Source organism: Mus caroli, unplaced genomic scaffold (assembly GCF_978045245.1).
Source record: "Mus caroli unplaced genomic scaffold, Mus_caroli_1 scaffold_1, whole genome shotgun sequence".
Classification (NCBI taxonomy): domain Eukaryota; kingdom Metazoa; phylum Chordata; class Mammalia; order Rodentia; family Muridae; genus Mus; species Mus caroli.
In genome coordinates, this window is record NW_028227256.1 from 127,663,571 (window position 1) to 127,677,415 (window position 13,845).

At 46.8% G+C, this 13,845-nt stretch overlaps 1 protein-coding gene across 3 annotated transcripts; it reads right to left on the reverse strand.

Annotated features, from left to right (window-relative positions):
* Positions 1-3,530: 3,530 nt before the first annotated feature.
* Positions 3,531-13,518, reverse strand: Dyrk3 (dual specificity tyrosine phosphorylation regulated kinase 3). Of its 3 annotated transcripts, none has more exons than XM_085840882.1 (3): positions 13,314-13,518; positions 11,255-11,366; positions 3,531-5,322 (listed from the first exon to the last, which is right to left on the reverse strand). In XM_085840882.1, the coding sequence occupies exons 1-3, from the start codon at positions 13,388-13,390 to the stop codon at positions 3,751-3,753; spliced, it is 1,761 nt and encodes a 586-aa protein (XP_085697008.1). In that variant the 5' UTR covers positions 13,391-13,518; the 3' UTR covers positions 3,531-3,750. The 3 variants fall into 3 exon arrangements, with proteins under 3 accessions (XP_085697008.1, XP_085697009.1, XP_085697010.1); XM_085840883.1 differs by lacking the exon at positions 13,314-13,518 and adding an exon at positions 13,249-13,309; XM_085840884.1 differs by lacking the exon at positions 11,255-11,366 and having other exon boundaries at positions 13,314-13,512.
* Between the last annotated feature and the right edge of the window lie 327 nt (positions 13,519-13,845).

The window sequence follows — 13,845 nt, forward strand, 5'->3', positions numbered from 1 at the left end:
GTCTGTGCTCGCCCCGTGTACACTGAGTTACCTGGGGGAAAGAACTGTGCATTATCTTTAATTCCCAGAGGGGGATAAACATCTGGGGGCACCGTGGAACAACTGTCACCTTCCTCCCTTCTGTGTTAATGGCATCGGATAACTGATGCAGAACAATTAAGGGGCTGATGGCGCAAACTCAGAGCTCCACCTACCTCTGCCTCCCGAGGGCTGGAATTAAAGGTGTGTGCCACTACCACCAACCCAGCACACTATATTCTATCCTTGTTTTTTTGTCTTTTTTTTTTAGTTCACTGTGTAGCCCTAGAACTCAACTCTGAAGACCAGGCTGGCCTCAAACTCAGAAATCCACCTGCCTCTGCCTCCTGAGTGCTCGGGGATTAAAGGACTGCTCCACCTGGCTTTGTTTCCTTTTTATTTTATTTTTGTTTTTTTTTTTTTTTTTTTTTTTTTTCCAGACAGGGTTTCTCTGTGCATCCCTGGCTCTCCTGGAACTCACTCTGTAGACCAGGCTGGCCTCAAACTCAGAAATCCACCTGCCTCTGCCTCCTAAGTGCTGGGATTAAAGGCGTGCGCCACCACTGCCAGGCTGTTTCTTTTTTTATTATCAAGCTAACTATGCCTACCAAAATAAATTCTCTTCACGTAACTCTTATCTGATTGCCCTGTCCCTGGAAGAAGGCAGCAGAGTGTGTATCAGAGCTTAGAAGTGAGCCTGGGTGTACGGTCTGTACATGGTGGGGACACCCCTGCCACCTGAAGCTCACACGCATGCTGCAGACAAATCATGGCGGCCTATGAGAGCGCAGTCTAAGCAGATCACCCAGCACTAGGTGAATTAGCGAATTCTCCACGAGAAAAAAAAAATGTCAGAAACACGAAAACAAAAATTCTGACTAAACTCCTTTATTATGTTGATAATAATTGGGGGACTGAACTGGTTTTTGTTAGTTTAGAAATCCTCCAGGCAACCAACTTGATCTGTTTCACTGAGATGGCTGAAACAAAAATCGTGAGAGAGCTATCGGGGAAGTGTAAGTCCCTCCCCCGCTCTGAGGGGCAGAAAACAGCTTCTAAAAACACCTGCAAAAAAACCTCCTCAGATTGATTGGAACAGTCAGTTCTTGTGCTTTAAAAAAAAAAAAAAAAAAAAACAGCCTACTTTCCCCAAACCTGAGTCACTGCAGGAGGTAGGCTGGCCAGTGCCAATGACTGTGCTGTGCGTCACACTCCCGGCTGCCAAGTCTAGACAGAAATGTATCCATTCACCTTTTCTGTATGCTTTCCCAGTGGATGGGCCTTTTACAACCTTCCACTTAGCCCAGTTGCAATGAGCTCAGATCCACTCATCCCACAGGAGAAGCTTATGACAGCCTCCACCGGTTTCCTTTCGAAAAGACCAGACTCAGTGCTGGTTGGCAAGGATTGCTCATGCAAACAACAAAAACCAATGTGTCACTTAGGGTAATGACCCTTTCAACTGTCTGCTCCGGACACCAGAGCTCCCACACTGATAAGGACAGGCAAAACCACCTCAAAGTGTGCTCTGTGTAGATAACATGGGAGACCGAATTTCTGCAGAAAGTCAGAGAATCTGGCTGGGGTTACCAGGAGCTGTGGAGTGTTTCTGTAAACCGGGAGTAACAACGTTTGAGTCATCTAGTACCCCAAAGTAAAACAAAACAAAAACCTCCTTCTTTGAAGTGGCCTTGGCCAGTCTGAGAGTTCTGCCTCTGGCCTTGGTGCCTGGGAAGAGGAAAAACTGAACTGGATCACATGGCAGGACAGTGATACTTCGCTCTGAGGCAGTGGCTCTCAACCTTCCTAGTGCTGCGACCCTTAAATACAGTTCCTCATATTGAGCTAACCCCCAACCACAAAATCATGTTGCGGCTTCATAACTGTAATTTTGCTACTTTTATGAATTATAATGTAGATAGCTGAATGCAGGATCTGATATGTGACCCCTGTGAAGAGTCGACTGACCCACAGAAGGGTTGAGACCCACAGGCTGGGAACAATGCTTCTTAGTGCGCACAGGAGTCAGACACATCTGTTCCCAAGGGCCATGGACACAGATGAGATGGAAAAACTAAAAGAGAAACGGGTGCCGCGGGTTGCTTAGCTCCTGTCCCCTCTGCACCCTTCCAGGGAGGCATGTGGCTAGCAGCCACAAGCGCTACCGGCTTCTGTTGCCTGACATTCAGTCTCAGGGAGAAAGGAAGGCTGCTGGAGAGAACCTGACTAGGAAAACAGAGGATTGTACTTCTGGACCTTCAGATGGTTTCCTTCTTCTAATGGGGGCTCACTAGGAATCCAGGGGACGGTGGGGAGTCAGAGACAAAGTGTAGAACATTCAGGTGCAAGTGGCATTTAGTCTGCTGCAAGGTTACCTGACTGCGTCCACCGTCATAAAGTCCAGAGTCCATGACAATGCCACTTATGACCAAGGAAGGGACTTTGGTTTTCATGCTGACTCTTACCTTTGATGCCCTGGGTCATTCGTGACATTAAGTTAGCTCCTTTTGAGTTGGCCGACAAAGGATGCATGAGTTGGGTTTAAATCAATATGGGTTAGCTCTTTATTACCATTAACCAATACCCAAGGAAATGGATCTATGTAGGGAAAGCTTTAGTGTGTTTCAAGGGTTCAATCTGTTAGCTGAACAGCACTGCTGTCCTAAGCCTGGAGTATCATATCACAATGGAGTATTCAGTGAAGCAAAGCCATTCACTTGATGGCTAGCAGTTAAAAGAAGAGAATGAGATCAGGGCCCCACGGTCCTCATTAAAAGCACATTCACAATGAACAGCCCAACATCCAACACTGCTTAGGAGCAGCACTTCCCCCTGGTGCTGGGGAGCGAGCCTTTATTTAACACACTGGCCTTTGGGGGAATTATGACAGCAGAGCGTTAACTGCAGGGTTATTTGGTAAAGTGTAAGATCTGTAAACCACTGAGTACCCAGGCTATAAATCAGAGGCGTAATAATAAAAGACAAAACCATAAAACACTATGAACTAAACATAGAAACCAGAGAACTAAAAACTGAGCCACTGTGACAGCGGCTCAGGTGACAAACTGCTACCTATACTCTTTCCATCTAGAATGAGCCCACAGAATTGCTTGCTGGGGTTAAGCTTTGCCTTACAGCCATGCCTCCCACACCCCAATACCCTCCGGAATAGATGCTAAGGGAGACAAGCAGTCAGCTTATGCTTTTAGAATATCTTCTATCTAGGAGCTGGAGAGATATAGATAGCTTAGTGGTTAAGAGCTCTGAATGCCCTTCCAGAGGACACAGGTTCAATTCCCAGCATCCACATGGGGGTTCACAACTGTTTGTAACTCCCAAGATCTGATACCCTAACACAGGCATACATGCAAACCACCAATGTACATAAAATAAAATTTAAAAAAACAAACGTAAAAACATAAAAGAATATCTTCTATCTTGAGAGATTGAAACCGAGAGGGTAATACGTGGGTTCAAGTACCTCTGACGAGAATGAGGACGATGCACTGACCTATGAAAAAGTCATTTAATGTATACTCCAGATGGCCAATACAAGCTGGTTAGACATTAGCCCTTGAAGCATTCTTTCATAGTCATATAAAAATGTTCTGCCTTGTTAAAAAAAAGTCAACAAAAACATATCCATCAGTGAGTGGGCTTCAATTATTCCGTTTTCCATTTGCATGTTTGCAAGGTAATTAAAAATACATATGTATCAGTCTGAGTGGTCCACTAGCTAATCAGCTTTGGCAATACACTGCACAGAGGTATACTACCACTGGTTTCGGACATTAGATTAGCTTTAAGCTTACTGGCTATCCCAACAACTGGAGGCAGCTTGGAACCCAGTCCCTGGAAAGCATTTGTAGGATTAACTACCCGCTTCCCTGGCACCTTGTCCATGATGAGAGGCTTGGGTGTAGACTTGCTAATCCAAGGATGTCTTAATGCTTGAGCCGGGGTGAGACGGGCAGAGGGGTCCCACTGAAGGCATCGTTTCAGAAACTCTATGAACAAGTAGTCATCACAGCCCTTCAGTGCGGTCGCCCAGTCTTTGCTGCCTGGCGGGCCTCGCTTTTTACCCCTGCGTGAGCGACCCCCGAGAAGCACCACCCTCCCGTCCGTCTGGGTAGATACGGAGCAGTATCGAGGCAAGCCTTTGGAGTTAATAAAGTACTTGGCCCGCTTGGATTGCTCCAGAAGTTTCTGCGGTGGCATTCCTAGCAACTCTATCATGCAGGCCAACTGGTCTCCTTCGTCCTCTCCAGGGAACAGGGGCTGTCCTGTCAAAAGTTCTGCAAGGATGCAACCAAAGCTCCATATGTCAATCGGGGTGCTGTAGCGGCACCCCAGGATGATCTCTGGGGCTCTGTAGAAGCGGGACTGGATATACGTGTAAAGCTTCTGGTACTCGAAGCAGCTGGAGCCAAAGTCGATGACCTTGGTGGCGCTTCGGCCGTGGTGTTTCAGGAGAATGTTTTCCGGCTTCAGGTCGCAGTGGATGATCTTGTTTTTGTGCAGAGCGTCCAGGGACTGCAGGATGGACTGGGCGAACTTCCGAACCAACTGGACGCTGAAGCCCTGGAACTTGTTTTTTTTAATGAGCTCATACAGGTCTATGCTTAGCAGTTCAAAGGCCATGCACACGTGGTTCCGGAAGGTGAAACTTTCTAGCATGTGGATGACATTCATGCTACCGGTTTTGTCTTGCTTTTTAAGATGCTCCAAGATCCGGATCTCCTCGGCCGCCTGGCGATGGAAGCGTTTCTCATTGCGCACCATTTTCAGGGCCACGTACTGCCGAAGTTTGTGATCATAGACCCGGGCTACCTGTCCAAAACTCCCCTTGCCGATAATTTTCAGCACCTCATAGCGGTAAGCCAGATGGTCCCGGGGCACATGAATATAGGCCCCATCCGCATCGTCGTAGCCACCGTTATTGGGACCACCAATAACTCCCTGCCGCTTTTTGGCATTCGGACCCACAAAGTAGATTTCTGGGTAGCTGACGATCTCCAGCTTCTCGTAGGCAGTGAGGTGGTGTTTATACTGCTTCAGCGCTTGCTCAGGAGTCAGCGGCAGCACCTTAGACGGCCTGGAGGAAAGGTTGCACTTCACCGTGCTCAGGCTTTCGGAACTTTTCCCCTGAGAAGCCGGAGAAGACTTTTCCGAGTTGCTGATGCCATCTGACTGGAGAGTATTGGATCTTCTGTTGCCAAATTCTTGAAACAGCTGTTCCACCTTCATCTCACTTCCATTCACAAAGTGCTGAGTGTGGTCTCTCGTGAATGGCTCAGTGGTAATCTATGGGAGAACAGAATGCGCACAGTTAATGGCGCTAGAAACAGGAGGAAGGCAAAAGGGCCTTCTCTCTGACTGAGTTAAAAGAGGTAAGCAGGGGACTGGAGACATGGCTCAGTGCTAAGAATGAGGACTTGAATTCAGATCTTAGTACCTATGTAAAAAGCGGTCCATGTGCCTGTAGTCCCAGGGCTATGGGGGTCAGAGACAGACAGACAAACAGACAGACTAGCCCCAGATTTAATGACAGTCTCTGTCTCAAAGAAATATGGAAGAGAACATCAGAGCAAGACATGTAACAGTCTCCTCTTCTGAAATGCACACAGGAATGCGGTGGTTTAATAGACCGTTCCCTACAGACTCATGTGTTTGAATGCTTGGCCCATAGGGAGGGGCGCTAGTAGGAGGTCTGTTGGAGGAGTGTGTCACAGTGGAGGGCAGGCTTTGAGGCCTCCTAGGCTCAAGGTATACCAGTGTGGTACAAAATCCCCTTCTGCTCCCCTCTGATCAAGAGGTAGAACTCTCGGCTCCTCCAGCACCATGTCTGCCTGCACGCTGCCATGCTTCCCGCCATGCTGATAATGGACTGAACCTCTGAATCTGTAAGTTGCCGTGGTCATAGTCTCTTCACAGCAATGGAAACCCCAACTAAGACAGACTCCTCTATCCTCTCCCTGATCCATTCTCATCCTACATGCCTACAAGATCCAATTTCAGTCTTCTCTCTGTAGTATCACACTAATTAGTCTCATACTTTTGTTGATACTTAGTATTTCTTGCAGGGAGGAGGCCATGTGCCCTGTCTGACATGTGGAGGTCAGAGAAGAGCTTTCCAGTTTTCTCCCTCAACCATATGGCTCCCAGGGACTGAACTCGGGCTTGGTGGGAAGAGCATTTACCCACAGAGCCAGCTCACTTTTAGAAATGAAAAACCAGAAATGTAGCTAGGTGTTTGTGGTGGACGCCAATAACTCCAGCACTCAGGAGGCAGAGGCAGGCAGATCTCTTAAAGTTTGAGGGCAGCCTGGTCTACAGGGTTAGTTCCAGGACAGCCAGGGTCACACAAGGAAACTCCGTTTCAAGAAAGAAAGAAAGAAAGACAAGACAGACCAGAAGTGAGTTCCCTCATCTGTCCTTCCAATATTCACCAGAATACCTACTGTTCACTAATGTAGCCCCCATACGAAAAATCAAGTACTCTTAAGAACTTTAATCCGCCAGGTGTGGTGGCGCACGCCTTTAATCCCAGCATTTGGGAGGCAGAGGCAGGAAGATTTTAGTTCGACGCCAGCCTGGTCTATAAAGTGAGTTCCAGGACAGCCAGGGCTACAGAGAAACCCTGTCTCGAAAAAAAAAAAAAGAAAAGAAAAAAGAACTTTAATCTACCTATAAGGCTGAGCTAGGCAAAAATAATGGCATGGATTTAGTTAATTTATGTACCAGAAATGAGTATCTGTATGCAACTTGGTCATTTTTCCTTAAATCGTCTACTATCTAATTTTAATGCTCCTAAATATGTACTGCTAAACTCTTGGGAAGGCATTGTATGCTAAACTCTTGGGAAGGCATTGTACAGATAGAGCAAGTCAGAAGGGCTGTGCTGGCCCTGGCTGTACTACTTAAAGCTCTATGACCTGGGACCATCACTTGAACTTTTCACAGCCTTTGTTTCTTCTAGTGTAAAATGTGGATAATATCTACTTGGCAGCACATTGTGGAAGTCCAACTATATTCAAAACAGGAAAGACTCTCACAAACTATAAAACTTATGCAAAAACACTGGCTACCACTATGTAAAATTCTCAAAATGTGATCACTTTAGCCCCTGTACTACTCTCCCCTTCCCTACACACACACACACACACACCATGGATTTTCTCTTCCTCCTGTGGTGGCTCCGTCTACATTAAAGGCCCTTTTCTACTGATTATCAGCCAAGTATCTGGCCAAAGAAGGGCCGAGCAGTTAAGTTTTTGCATGGGACCACCTAGCCCGGTTCCTCCCCCACATAAAGGCTGCCTTCCGCTTGTTATTCAATTTCATATGATATCTTTCTAGAGATATTCAAGCTGCACCATAAAAATCACTGCTCTAACGCCTCCCAAGGTGTTATCGAGCTGGTGGGATGTTGTCTGTGGCCCTGCATCTGCCCCTGGAGCTTTCTCTGCCTGGTGAAGGCTGCATTGACTCTGAAGGTCTTCACTTCTGTGTGTGATAAAGAGAGGGTCTCAGGCTCAGTGCATTACTAAGGACAAGTATTTAACAGAGGTCTAATTCCCATAGAATTACTCTAACAGAACCAAGAACATCACCAGGATCTCCTGACGACTCCTGGCTTTTCTTTCTATCAAGCCTTACCTGCACCCTGTGCAGATGAAATCCTCCACACTACCCAGAATTTCACAGGGCATGTCCAGGTTTCATAAAGTCCCTGTAAACGTAACCAGGGCTGTCCTGTCCTCACCTCACAATTCTGTAGGGCACCATCCTCATTTTGTCCCCACCCCACCCCACCCCATCCCCAATTTGTATCTGCTGAGCTCTCATCACCTTGTCCTTCCTGAAGTGTGTCTTCCAGGACAGTGGATAGTGCAGATGTGTTCCACTAGAGATTATCAAAGCTCAGATCTCCAGTAAACTGGGCAAATCCCATCAAGGGTTTTTTTTCCACAAGGGGAAGGAATCTTTCCTTACCATGTTTCCCTTTCTTATAAATCTCAAATCCTTATACAAATCAATTATATACCAAGTCTCCTGTGCTATAATAAAACATTCTTTCCCATTTTCCTCAATCTACAGCTGTGGTGGTTTGAATGAAAATGGTCCCCATAGGTCCATAGGGAGTGGCACTATTAGGAGGTGTGGCCTTGTTAGAGGAAGTATGTCACGGGGGGGGGGGGGGGGGGGGAGGTGTCTCAAGCCAGGTCCAGTGTCACCCTTTCTTCCTACTGCCAGCCGACCCAGATGTAGAACTCTCAGCTATGTTTGCAGCACCAGGACTGTGAGATGAACCTGGCTTCTTTTTCTTTTTGGTAAAACAATGACTGTCTGCATGAAGCAGTGTTTCCTGCCATGATGATAATGAAATAAACCTTTGAAACTGTAAAGCCAGCCCAAATTAAATGTTTTCCTTCATAACACTTGCCTTGGTCACGGTGTCACTTCACAGAAATAGAAACCCTTAAACAACAGTATTCCTATATATGATATTAGTAGTTACAAAATACTATATATTTCTAGTCTAGGATTATAATCATGATAATCAGAAAGGTATATAAGCCAAGTGCTGGTGGTGCACACCTTTAATCCTAGCACTCTAAGTCAGAGACCAGCCTGGTCTATAGAGCAAGTTCCAGGAGAGCCAGAGCTACACGGAAAAATCCTGTGTCAAAAAACAACAACAAACAAGCAAACAAAAACCAGCATAAAAGAAAGCTATATAGTAGACTCAACCAAGTATTTTGTTAACCATGTAATTATGTACAAGAGACAGATCAAGCAAAGATATCATGTTTTATTTCTTAAAAATACTTCATGGGTACCATTAATGTGGAAAGCATATTGGGTTTTATATAAAATGTGCTGTACTAGTTAAGTCCTATAAAAATCCTGTTGGAAAATTCAGAATGAATAATCTCCTAATCCAGATATAAAAACCTACCCTTGGGAGCAGAGGATGTGCCTCAGTTGGTAGAGTGTTTGCCTACCATGCATGAGGTCCTGGGTACAATCCTCACCCAACAACACCAAAACAAAAAACTCCTACCTTATACCAGCTCCTGACCTTAATTAAATCTCTGCAGCAAAGAATTTGGTCCAATAGAACGAAGCCTTTACGGAGATGACTGACAGATTAGAGCGTGTGAAAGGAGCCCCTTGTAAAGCTCTCAGGCTGACTCTGAGGCTGTGCCAGGACTAATGGACACTCCGAATGGAATCATAGCATTAGGGATTGTAAGTGCTCCCACGGGATTGAAAAGCACTCTCCCAGCCAAGTCTGCCAATAACAGAGGCTGGGGAGACAGGGCAGAGGTTAAAGTGTTTGCATGAGGACCCGTCTTGTCAGCACTGGGTGGGCATGGAGCCTGCCTCTAATTCCAGCTTCAGAAGGCAAAAATAGAGCAAGCTGGCTAGCAAGGATGGTCATGTGTGAAAGCTCTTGATCAAGAAACCAAAGAATAAGACAGAAGAGCGTACATCAATATAACACACACAATAAAAGTGGATGAGGGGGTTAAAGAAAAGCCCTTGCAATGACATGTTGGATTAGAATCTAAAATCTTAGGGCTTCTCTGTAACTGTCACAGTCAACAACATGCAGTAAGAAATTCACTTGATCCTGAAATATAATTTGAGAGACGTTTAGGATAGAGATCAACACTATCCTAAAGTTAAATGAGGTTTGTGCCTGAGGCCCAACTGCAGGAGGTTTTCAATGCAGTGTTGTGCTGACAGCAGGGAGCCAGGAAATTCAAAGCCCCCCACAGAGGTGGCTCTGGATTTCTCAGAGGTGTTCAGAGACCACAGAAATCAACTGACAGGAATGGAAAGAAGCCCCACTGTACTCCAGAAGAGATTTAAAAATAGGGTGACCAGACTTCCAAACATATTTAGACCAAGCTTGTAATATTATTAACTCTGAGAGTGGTAAGACCTAGGGAAGAACTAGAAACAATTACAAGGCTAACAAGATGGCTCAGCAGATAAAGGTGCTTGCCACTAAGTCTGGTCACACACACACAACACACACACACACCACAAAACATGCACAAATAAAATGTTACTATTTTTAAAGCAAAATTACAGAGTAAAGCAAGGAAGGAAACAAAGCAACAAAGGTGGGTTGTAAGAGGAACCTCAGAAGGGAAAAGTACACAGCCGCTCAGTGCCAGCTCAGGAAGTCAGTGCTTCAGTGGATGACACATTGTAACACAGTTTCAAGTCACAGACCCGGACTCTTGCCTTGGAACTTCTCCAAACCCTGCTCTGCTCCTCTGCGGGTGCCTATGGACTGTGAGTTCATCTCATTCTTACCTTAAACAAAAGGGCACCAAAAGGGCACCGAAAGCTAAGGGTCTGGGGTTCATAAAGGATCTGAATGCACCAAAGCCCAAGCTGGACGAGTGGCCCCCAGTGGTGCACGCCTTTGACCCCAGCCTGGTCTACAGAGTGGGTTCCAGGACAGCCAGGGCAACACAGAGAAACCCAGGCTGTCACCTACCATAAAAAAGAAACACTGCGCCGCGTGTTTAATCCCCGCACTTGGGAGGCAGAGGCAGGCAAATTTCTGAGTTCAAGGCCAGCCTGGTCTACAAAGTGAGTTCCAGGACAGCCAGGGCTGCACAGAGAAACCCTGTCTCGAAAAACAGAAAAAAAAAAAAAAAAAAAGAAACACCGCTTAAACAAGAGTTCCTTCCGCGACCCCAAGTGCCATGCCTACCCTAGCAGAAGGAATAAGGAAAGGGTAGACTTCAAATCCAAACTGTTCCAAAAAAGCCGACCTCAAACCACAGAAACTGTTTTCCCCAAGTCAGGAGAAATCAAAAGCAAACCGAGCATGGTAATATGAGTATGGTAATATACCCATTTAATCCCAGTACTCTGGAGTCAGAGGCAGGTACACCTCTGACTTTGAATCCAGCCTGGTCTACACAGAGTCCCAGGTCACACTGAGCAACTCTGTGTCAAAACAATAATCTTTCAAAAAACAAAAGAACCACACACACACACACACACACACACACACACACCCCAACCAAAAACCCCAAAACAGAAGAAGCCAACCCACAAATAACAAAGGGAACTCCGGTGTTGCCAAGAGCATTAAGGAGCACTTCCTCTTCAGCATTAAGGAGCACTTCCTCTTCAGCATTAAGGAGCACTTCCTCTTCCCCCAAACAACCCTAAGAAAGAATTACTTCCTTTCCTTACTTACATTTGGCCTTCTGGAGACAGGTGCTTCAGAGGGGTTGCAAAGTGTGTCTGAATAGGGTGGGCCCTTGGTTTCATCTATCATCATGAAAGTATCGTAGACACCATCCCCCAACCTAGGAGACATGGTTACAGATAAAACCGGTCAGTAACTAAACAAAATGAGCTTGCATTTTCAAAGCACCCCAGGACTTAACTGCTTCTTACCCTTTCTGACACTGCACAAAAACAAGCAGGGCAGCCGGGCGTGGTGGCGCACGCCTTTAATCCCAGCACTCGGGAGGCAGAGGCAGGCGGATTTCTGAGTTCGAGGCCAGCCTGGTCTACAAAGTGAGTTCCAGGACAGCAAGGACCATACAGAGAAACCCTGTCTCGAAAAAACCAAAAAAAAAAAAAAAAAAAAAAAAAAAAAAAAAGCAGGGCAGTGGGCAGTGGGGGAGAAGGACTCCAACCTCCAACCTTTCTCTTCCATGTAATTTTTTTTTTTTTTTTTTGAGACAGGGTTTCTTACATAGTCCTGGCTGTCCTGGAACTTGCTGTGTAGAGCAGACTGGCCTTGAACTCAAACTGATCCACCTGCCTCCACCTCTGCACCAACACATCTGTTTCCTTTTTCTTTGTAAAGGATGGAAAAAAATATCTCTAGATTCAATTTTACATTAGTTACAACAGACTGGTGTGGTGACCCACTCCTTTAATCCCTCTCTCAGGAGGCAGAGGCAGGTGGATCTCAGCATGCTGAGTTTGAGGCCAGCTTGGTCTACAGAGTGACTTCCAGGACAGCCAAAGCTACACAATAAAGAGACCCTGTCTCTAACTAACAAATAATAAGTAATCAAAATAGTTACAACTATTTTGAATGCTGTTCAAAAAATGAGGGACTACCAATTAACTTGGAAATAAAGGCTAATTGAGTAAGAAACCTAAAAGCAGAAAGAAATAAACAAAACAGAGAGGTTTGTTTTAAAATCCAAGTCTAACACCTCTATTCTAGTTTCAGCCCCTGGCTGTGCTATCTTCCCCCTCTGAACAGCCTGACAGATAAATGGGAAGAAAAGGACCGTCCACACTCTCAGACTAGCAAGAAGAAGAGAAGACTAGCAGAACAGCTGTCTTCTCTTTATTTTATGCACGCATTTACAGCTAACCTAACTAGTGAAAAAAGGCAGCCAACTGGAACCCACCCGATGCTTTGCTTTAAGTTACACGATGTACCAAATCTCTCTCCTGTTCCCACTTCATTTCCTGGCATATGGAGATATTTAAAATGCTAAAGGACTACAGAATGGTTCTGTCTTTACAGTGTGGGTCCTCTACAGTGAAGGCATACAAACAATGGGCAGGATTTACTAAAGCCACAAGATGGCCTTGAATAATGTATTTTATCTGCTCCCAAGACTACGGATTTGCGGGTCACACACGTCACCGGTTCATGTTACCACCTCAGATTATACGCTACTAACACAACCATGACTAGGTAACATTTTTCATTGTCTTTAAAAAAATATCTTTTCAGTCACTTTTGAGATCTGTCTTATTTTAAAAAAAAATACTTCTAGAGTTTAACACAAGTGTTAAAGGGATAAAGGAGGGCTTGAAAAACAACCCACAAGAAATTAAAATATCTTCTAAAAAATATATTGACGTTCAGACAATGTTTTGATAACAGGAGGCAATTTTCTAGACAGGTCCGGCCTCTGCCATACTGCACGATGAAACACACCAGCACCGCATCTGCAGAGCAACAGCCAGACGCGAACGACCCGATTGGGTTCCTTTAGCCAGGGCCCGATGCGGAGGGGGAAAAGGGACCCCCACAAAACCAGGCACATGGGGAACAAGGTCCCGGGTCTCTGCTGCTCCACCCCAGGGCCAGGACGGGCTGGGCAGACTCTCGGAGCAACAGGGCGCGGTTCACAGGTCTTGCGCACAGGTCCCAGCCCCAGCTCTCGGGAGGCCGCGCCGTCCCGCCCGCCCTCCCCCGCCCTTCCCGCTCACCGCGCTGATGGACAGGCAGCCCAGACCCGCAAGGAGTCCTCCCGCTCCTACCCGGGCGCCGTTACCTCCGCTGCTGCGGCGGGAGCCCGGCCCCCGGCAGTGCCGCGTCCTTCCTCCCGCGCTCGCGGGCTGCGCCTCCCATCGCGAGCTCGCCCCGCGGGCACAGAGGCGGCGGTTGGCCCGGTGGGTCGCCTCCAGCACCGCACCTGCTGGCTTCGCTACAAGACGAAGCTGGGCACTGGGCTCGCGCGGTCCGCAGGGAGACCACGCGGGAGCGGCCGCGTCGCCTAGCAACCGCGCACGCCCTGCCGCGCCTGCGCAACGCCGCCTTGGAGGGAGCGGGAAGGAGGCGGAGCGAAGGGGCGTGCTGTTCCTGGGTGGTGTGCTCGCAGTTCTTTTTGCAAAAGAGGAAACTGGCTTGGAACCTACGCTTCTTCGTATTCACCTAGCCGTGAAACCAAACATGGGAGTATCAGCAGCACAGCCTGCCTGCTCAGCAGACCGCTTGGAGAGCTCTGCGCATCTTTAATATGTGAAAGCGTACCTCACTCTTTCTGAGAAGTACCGTCCATGTTAAGTCTATTTCGACAGTTAAAA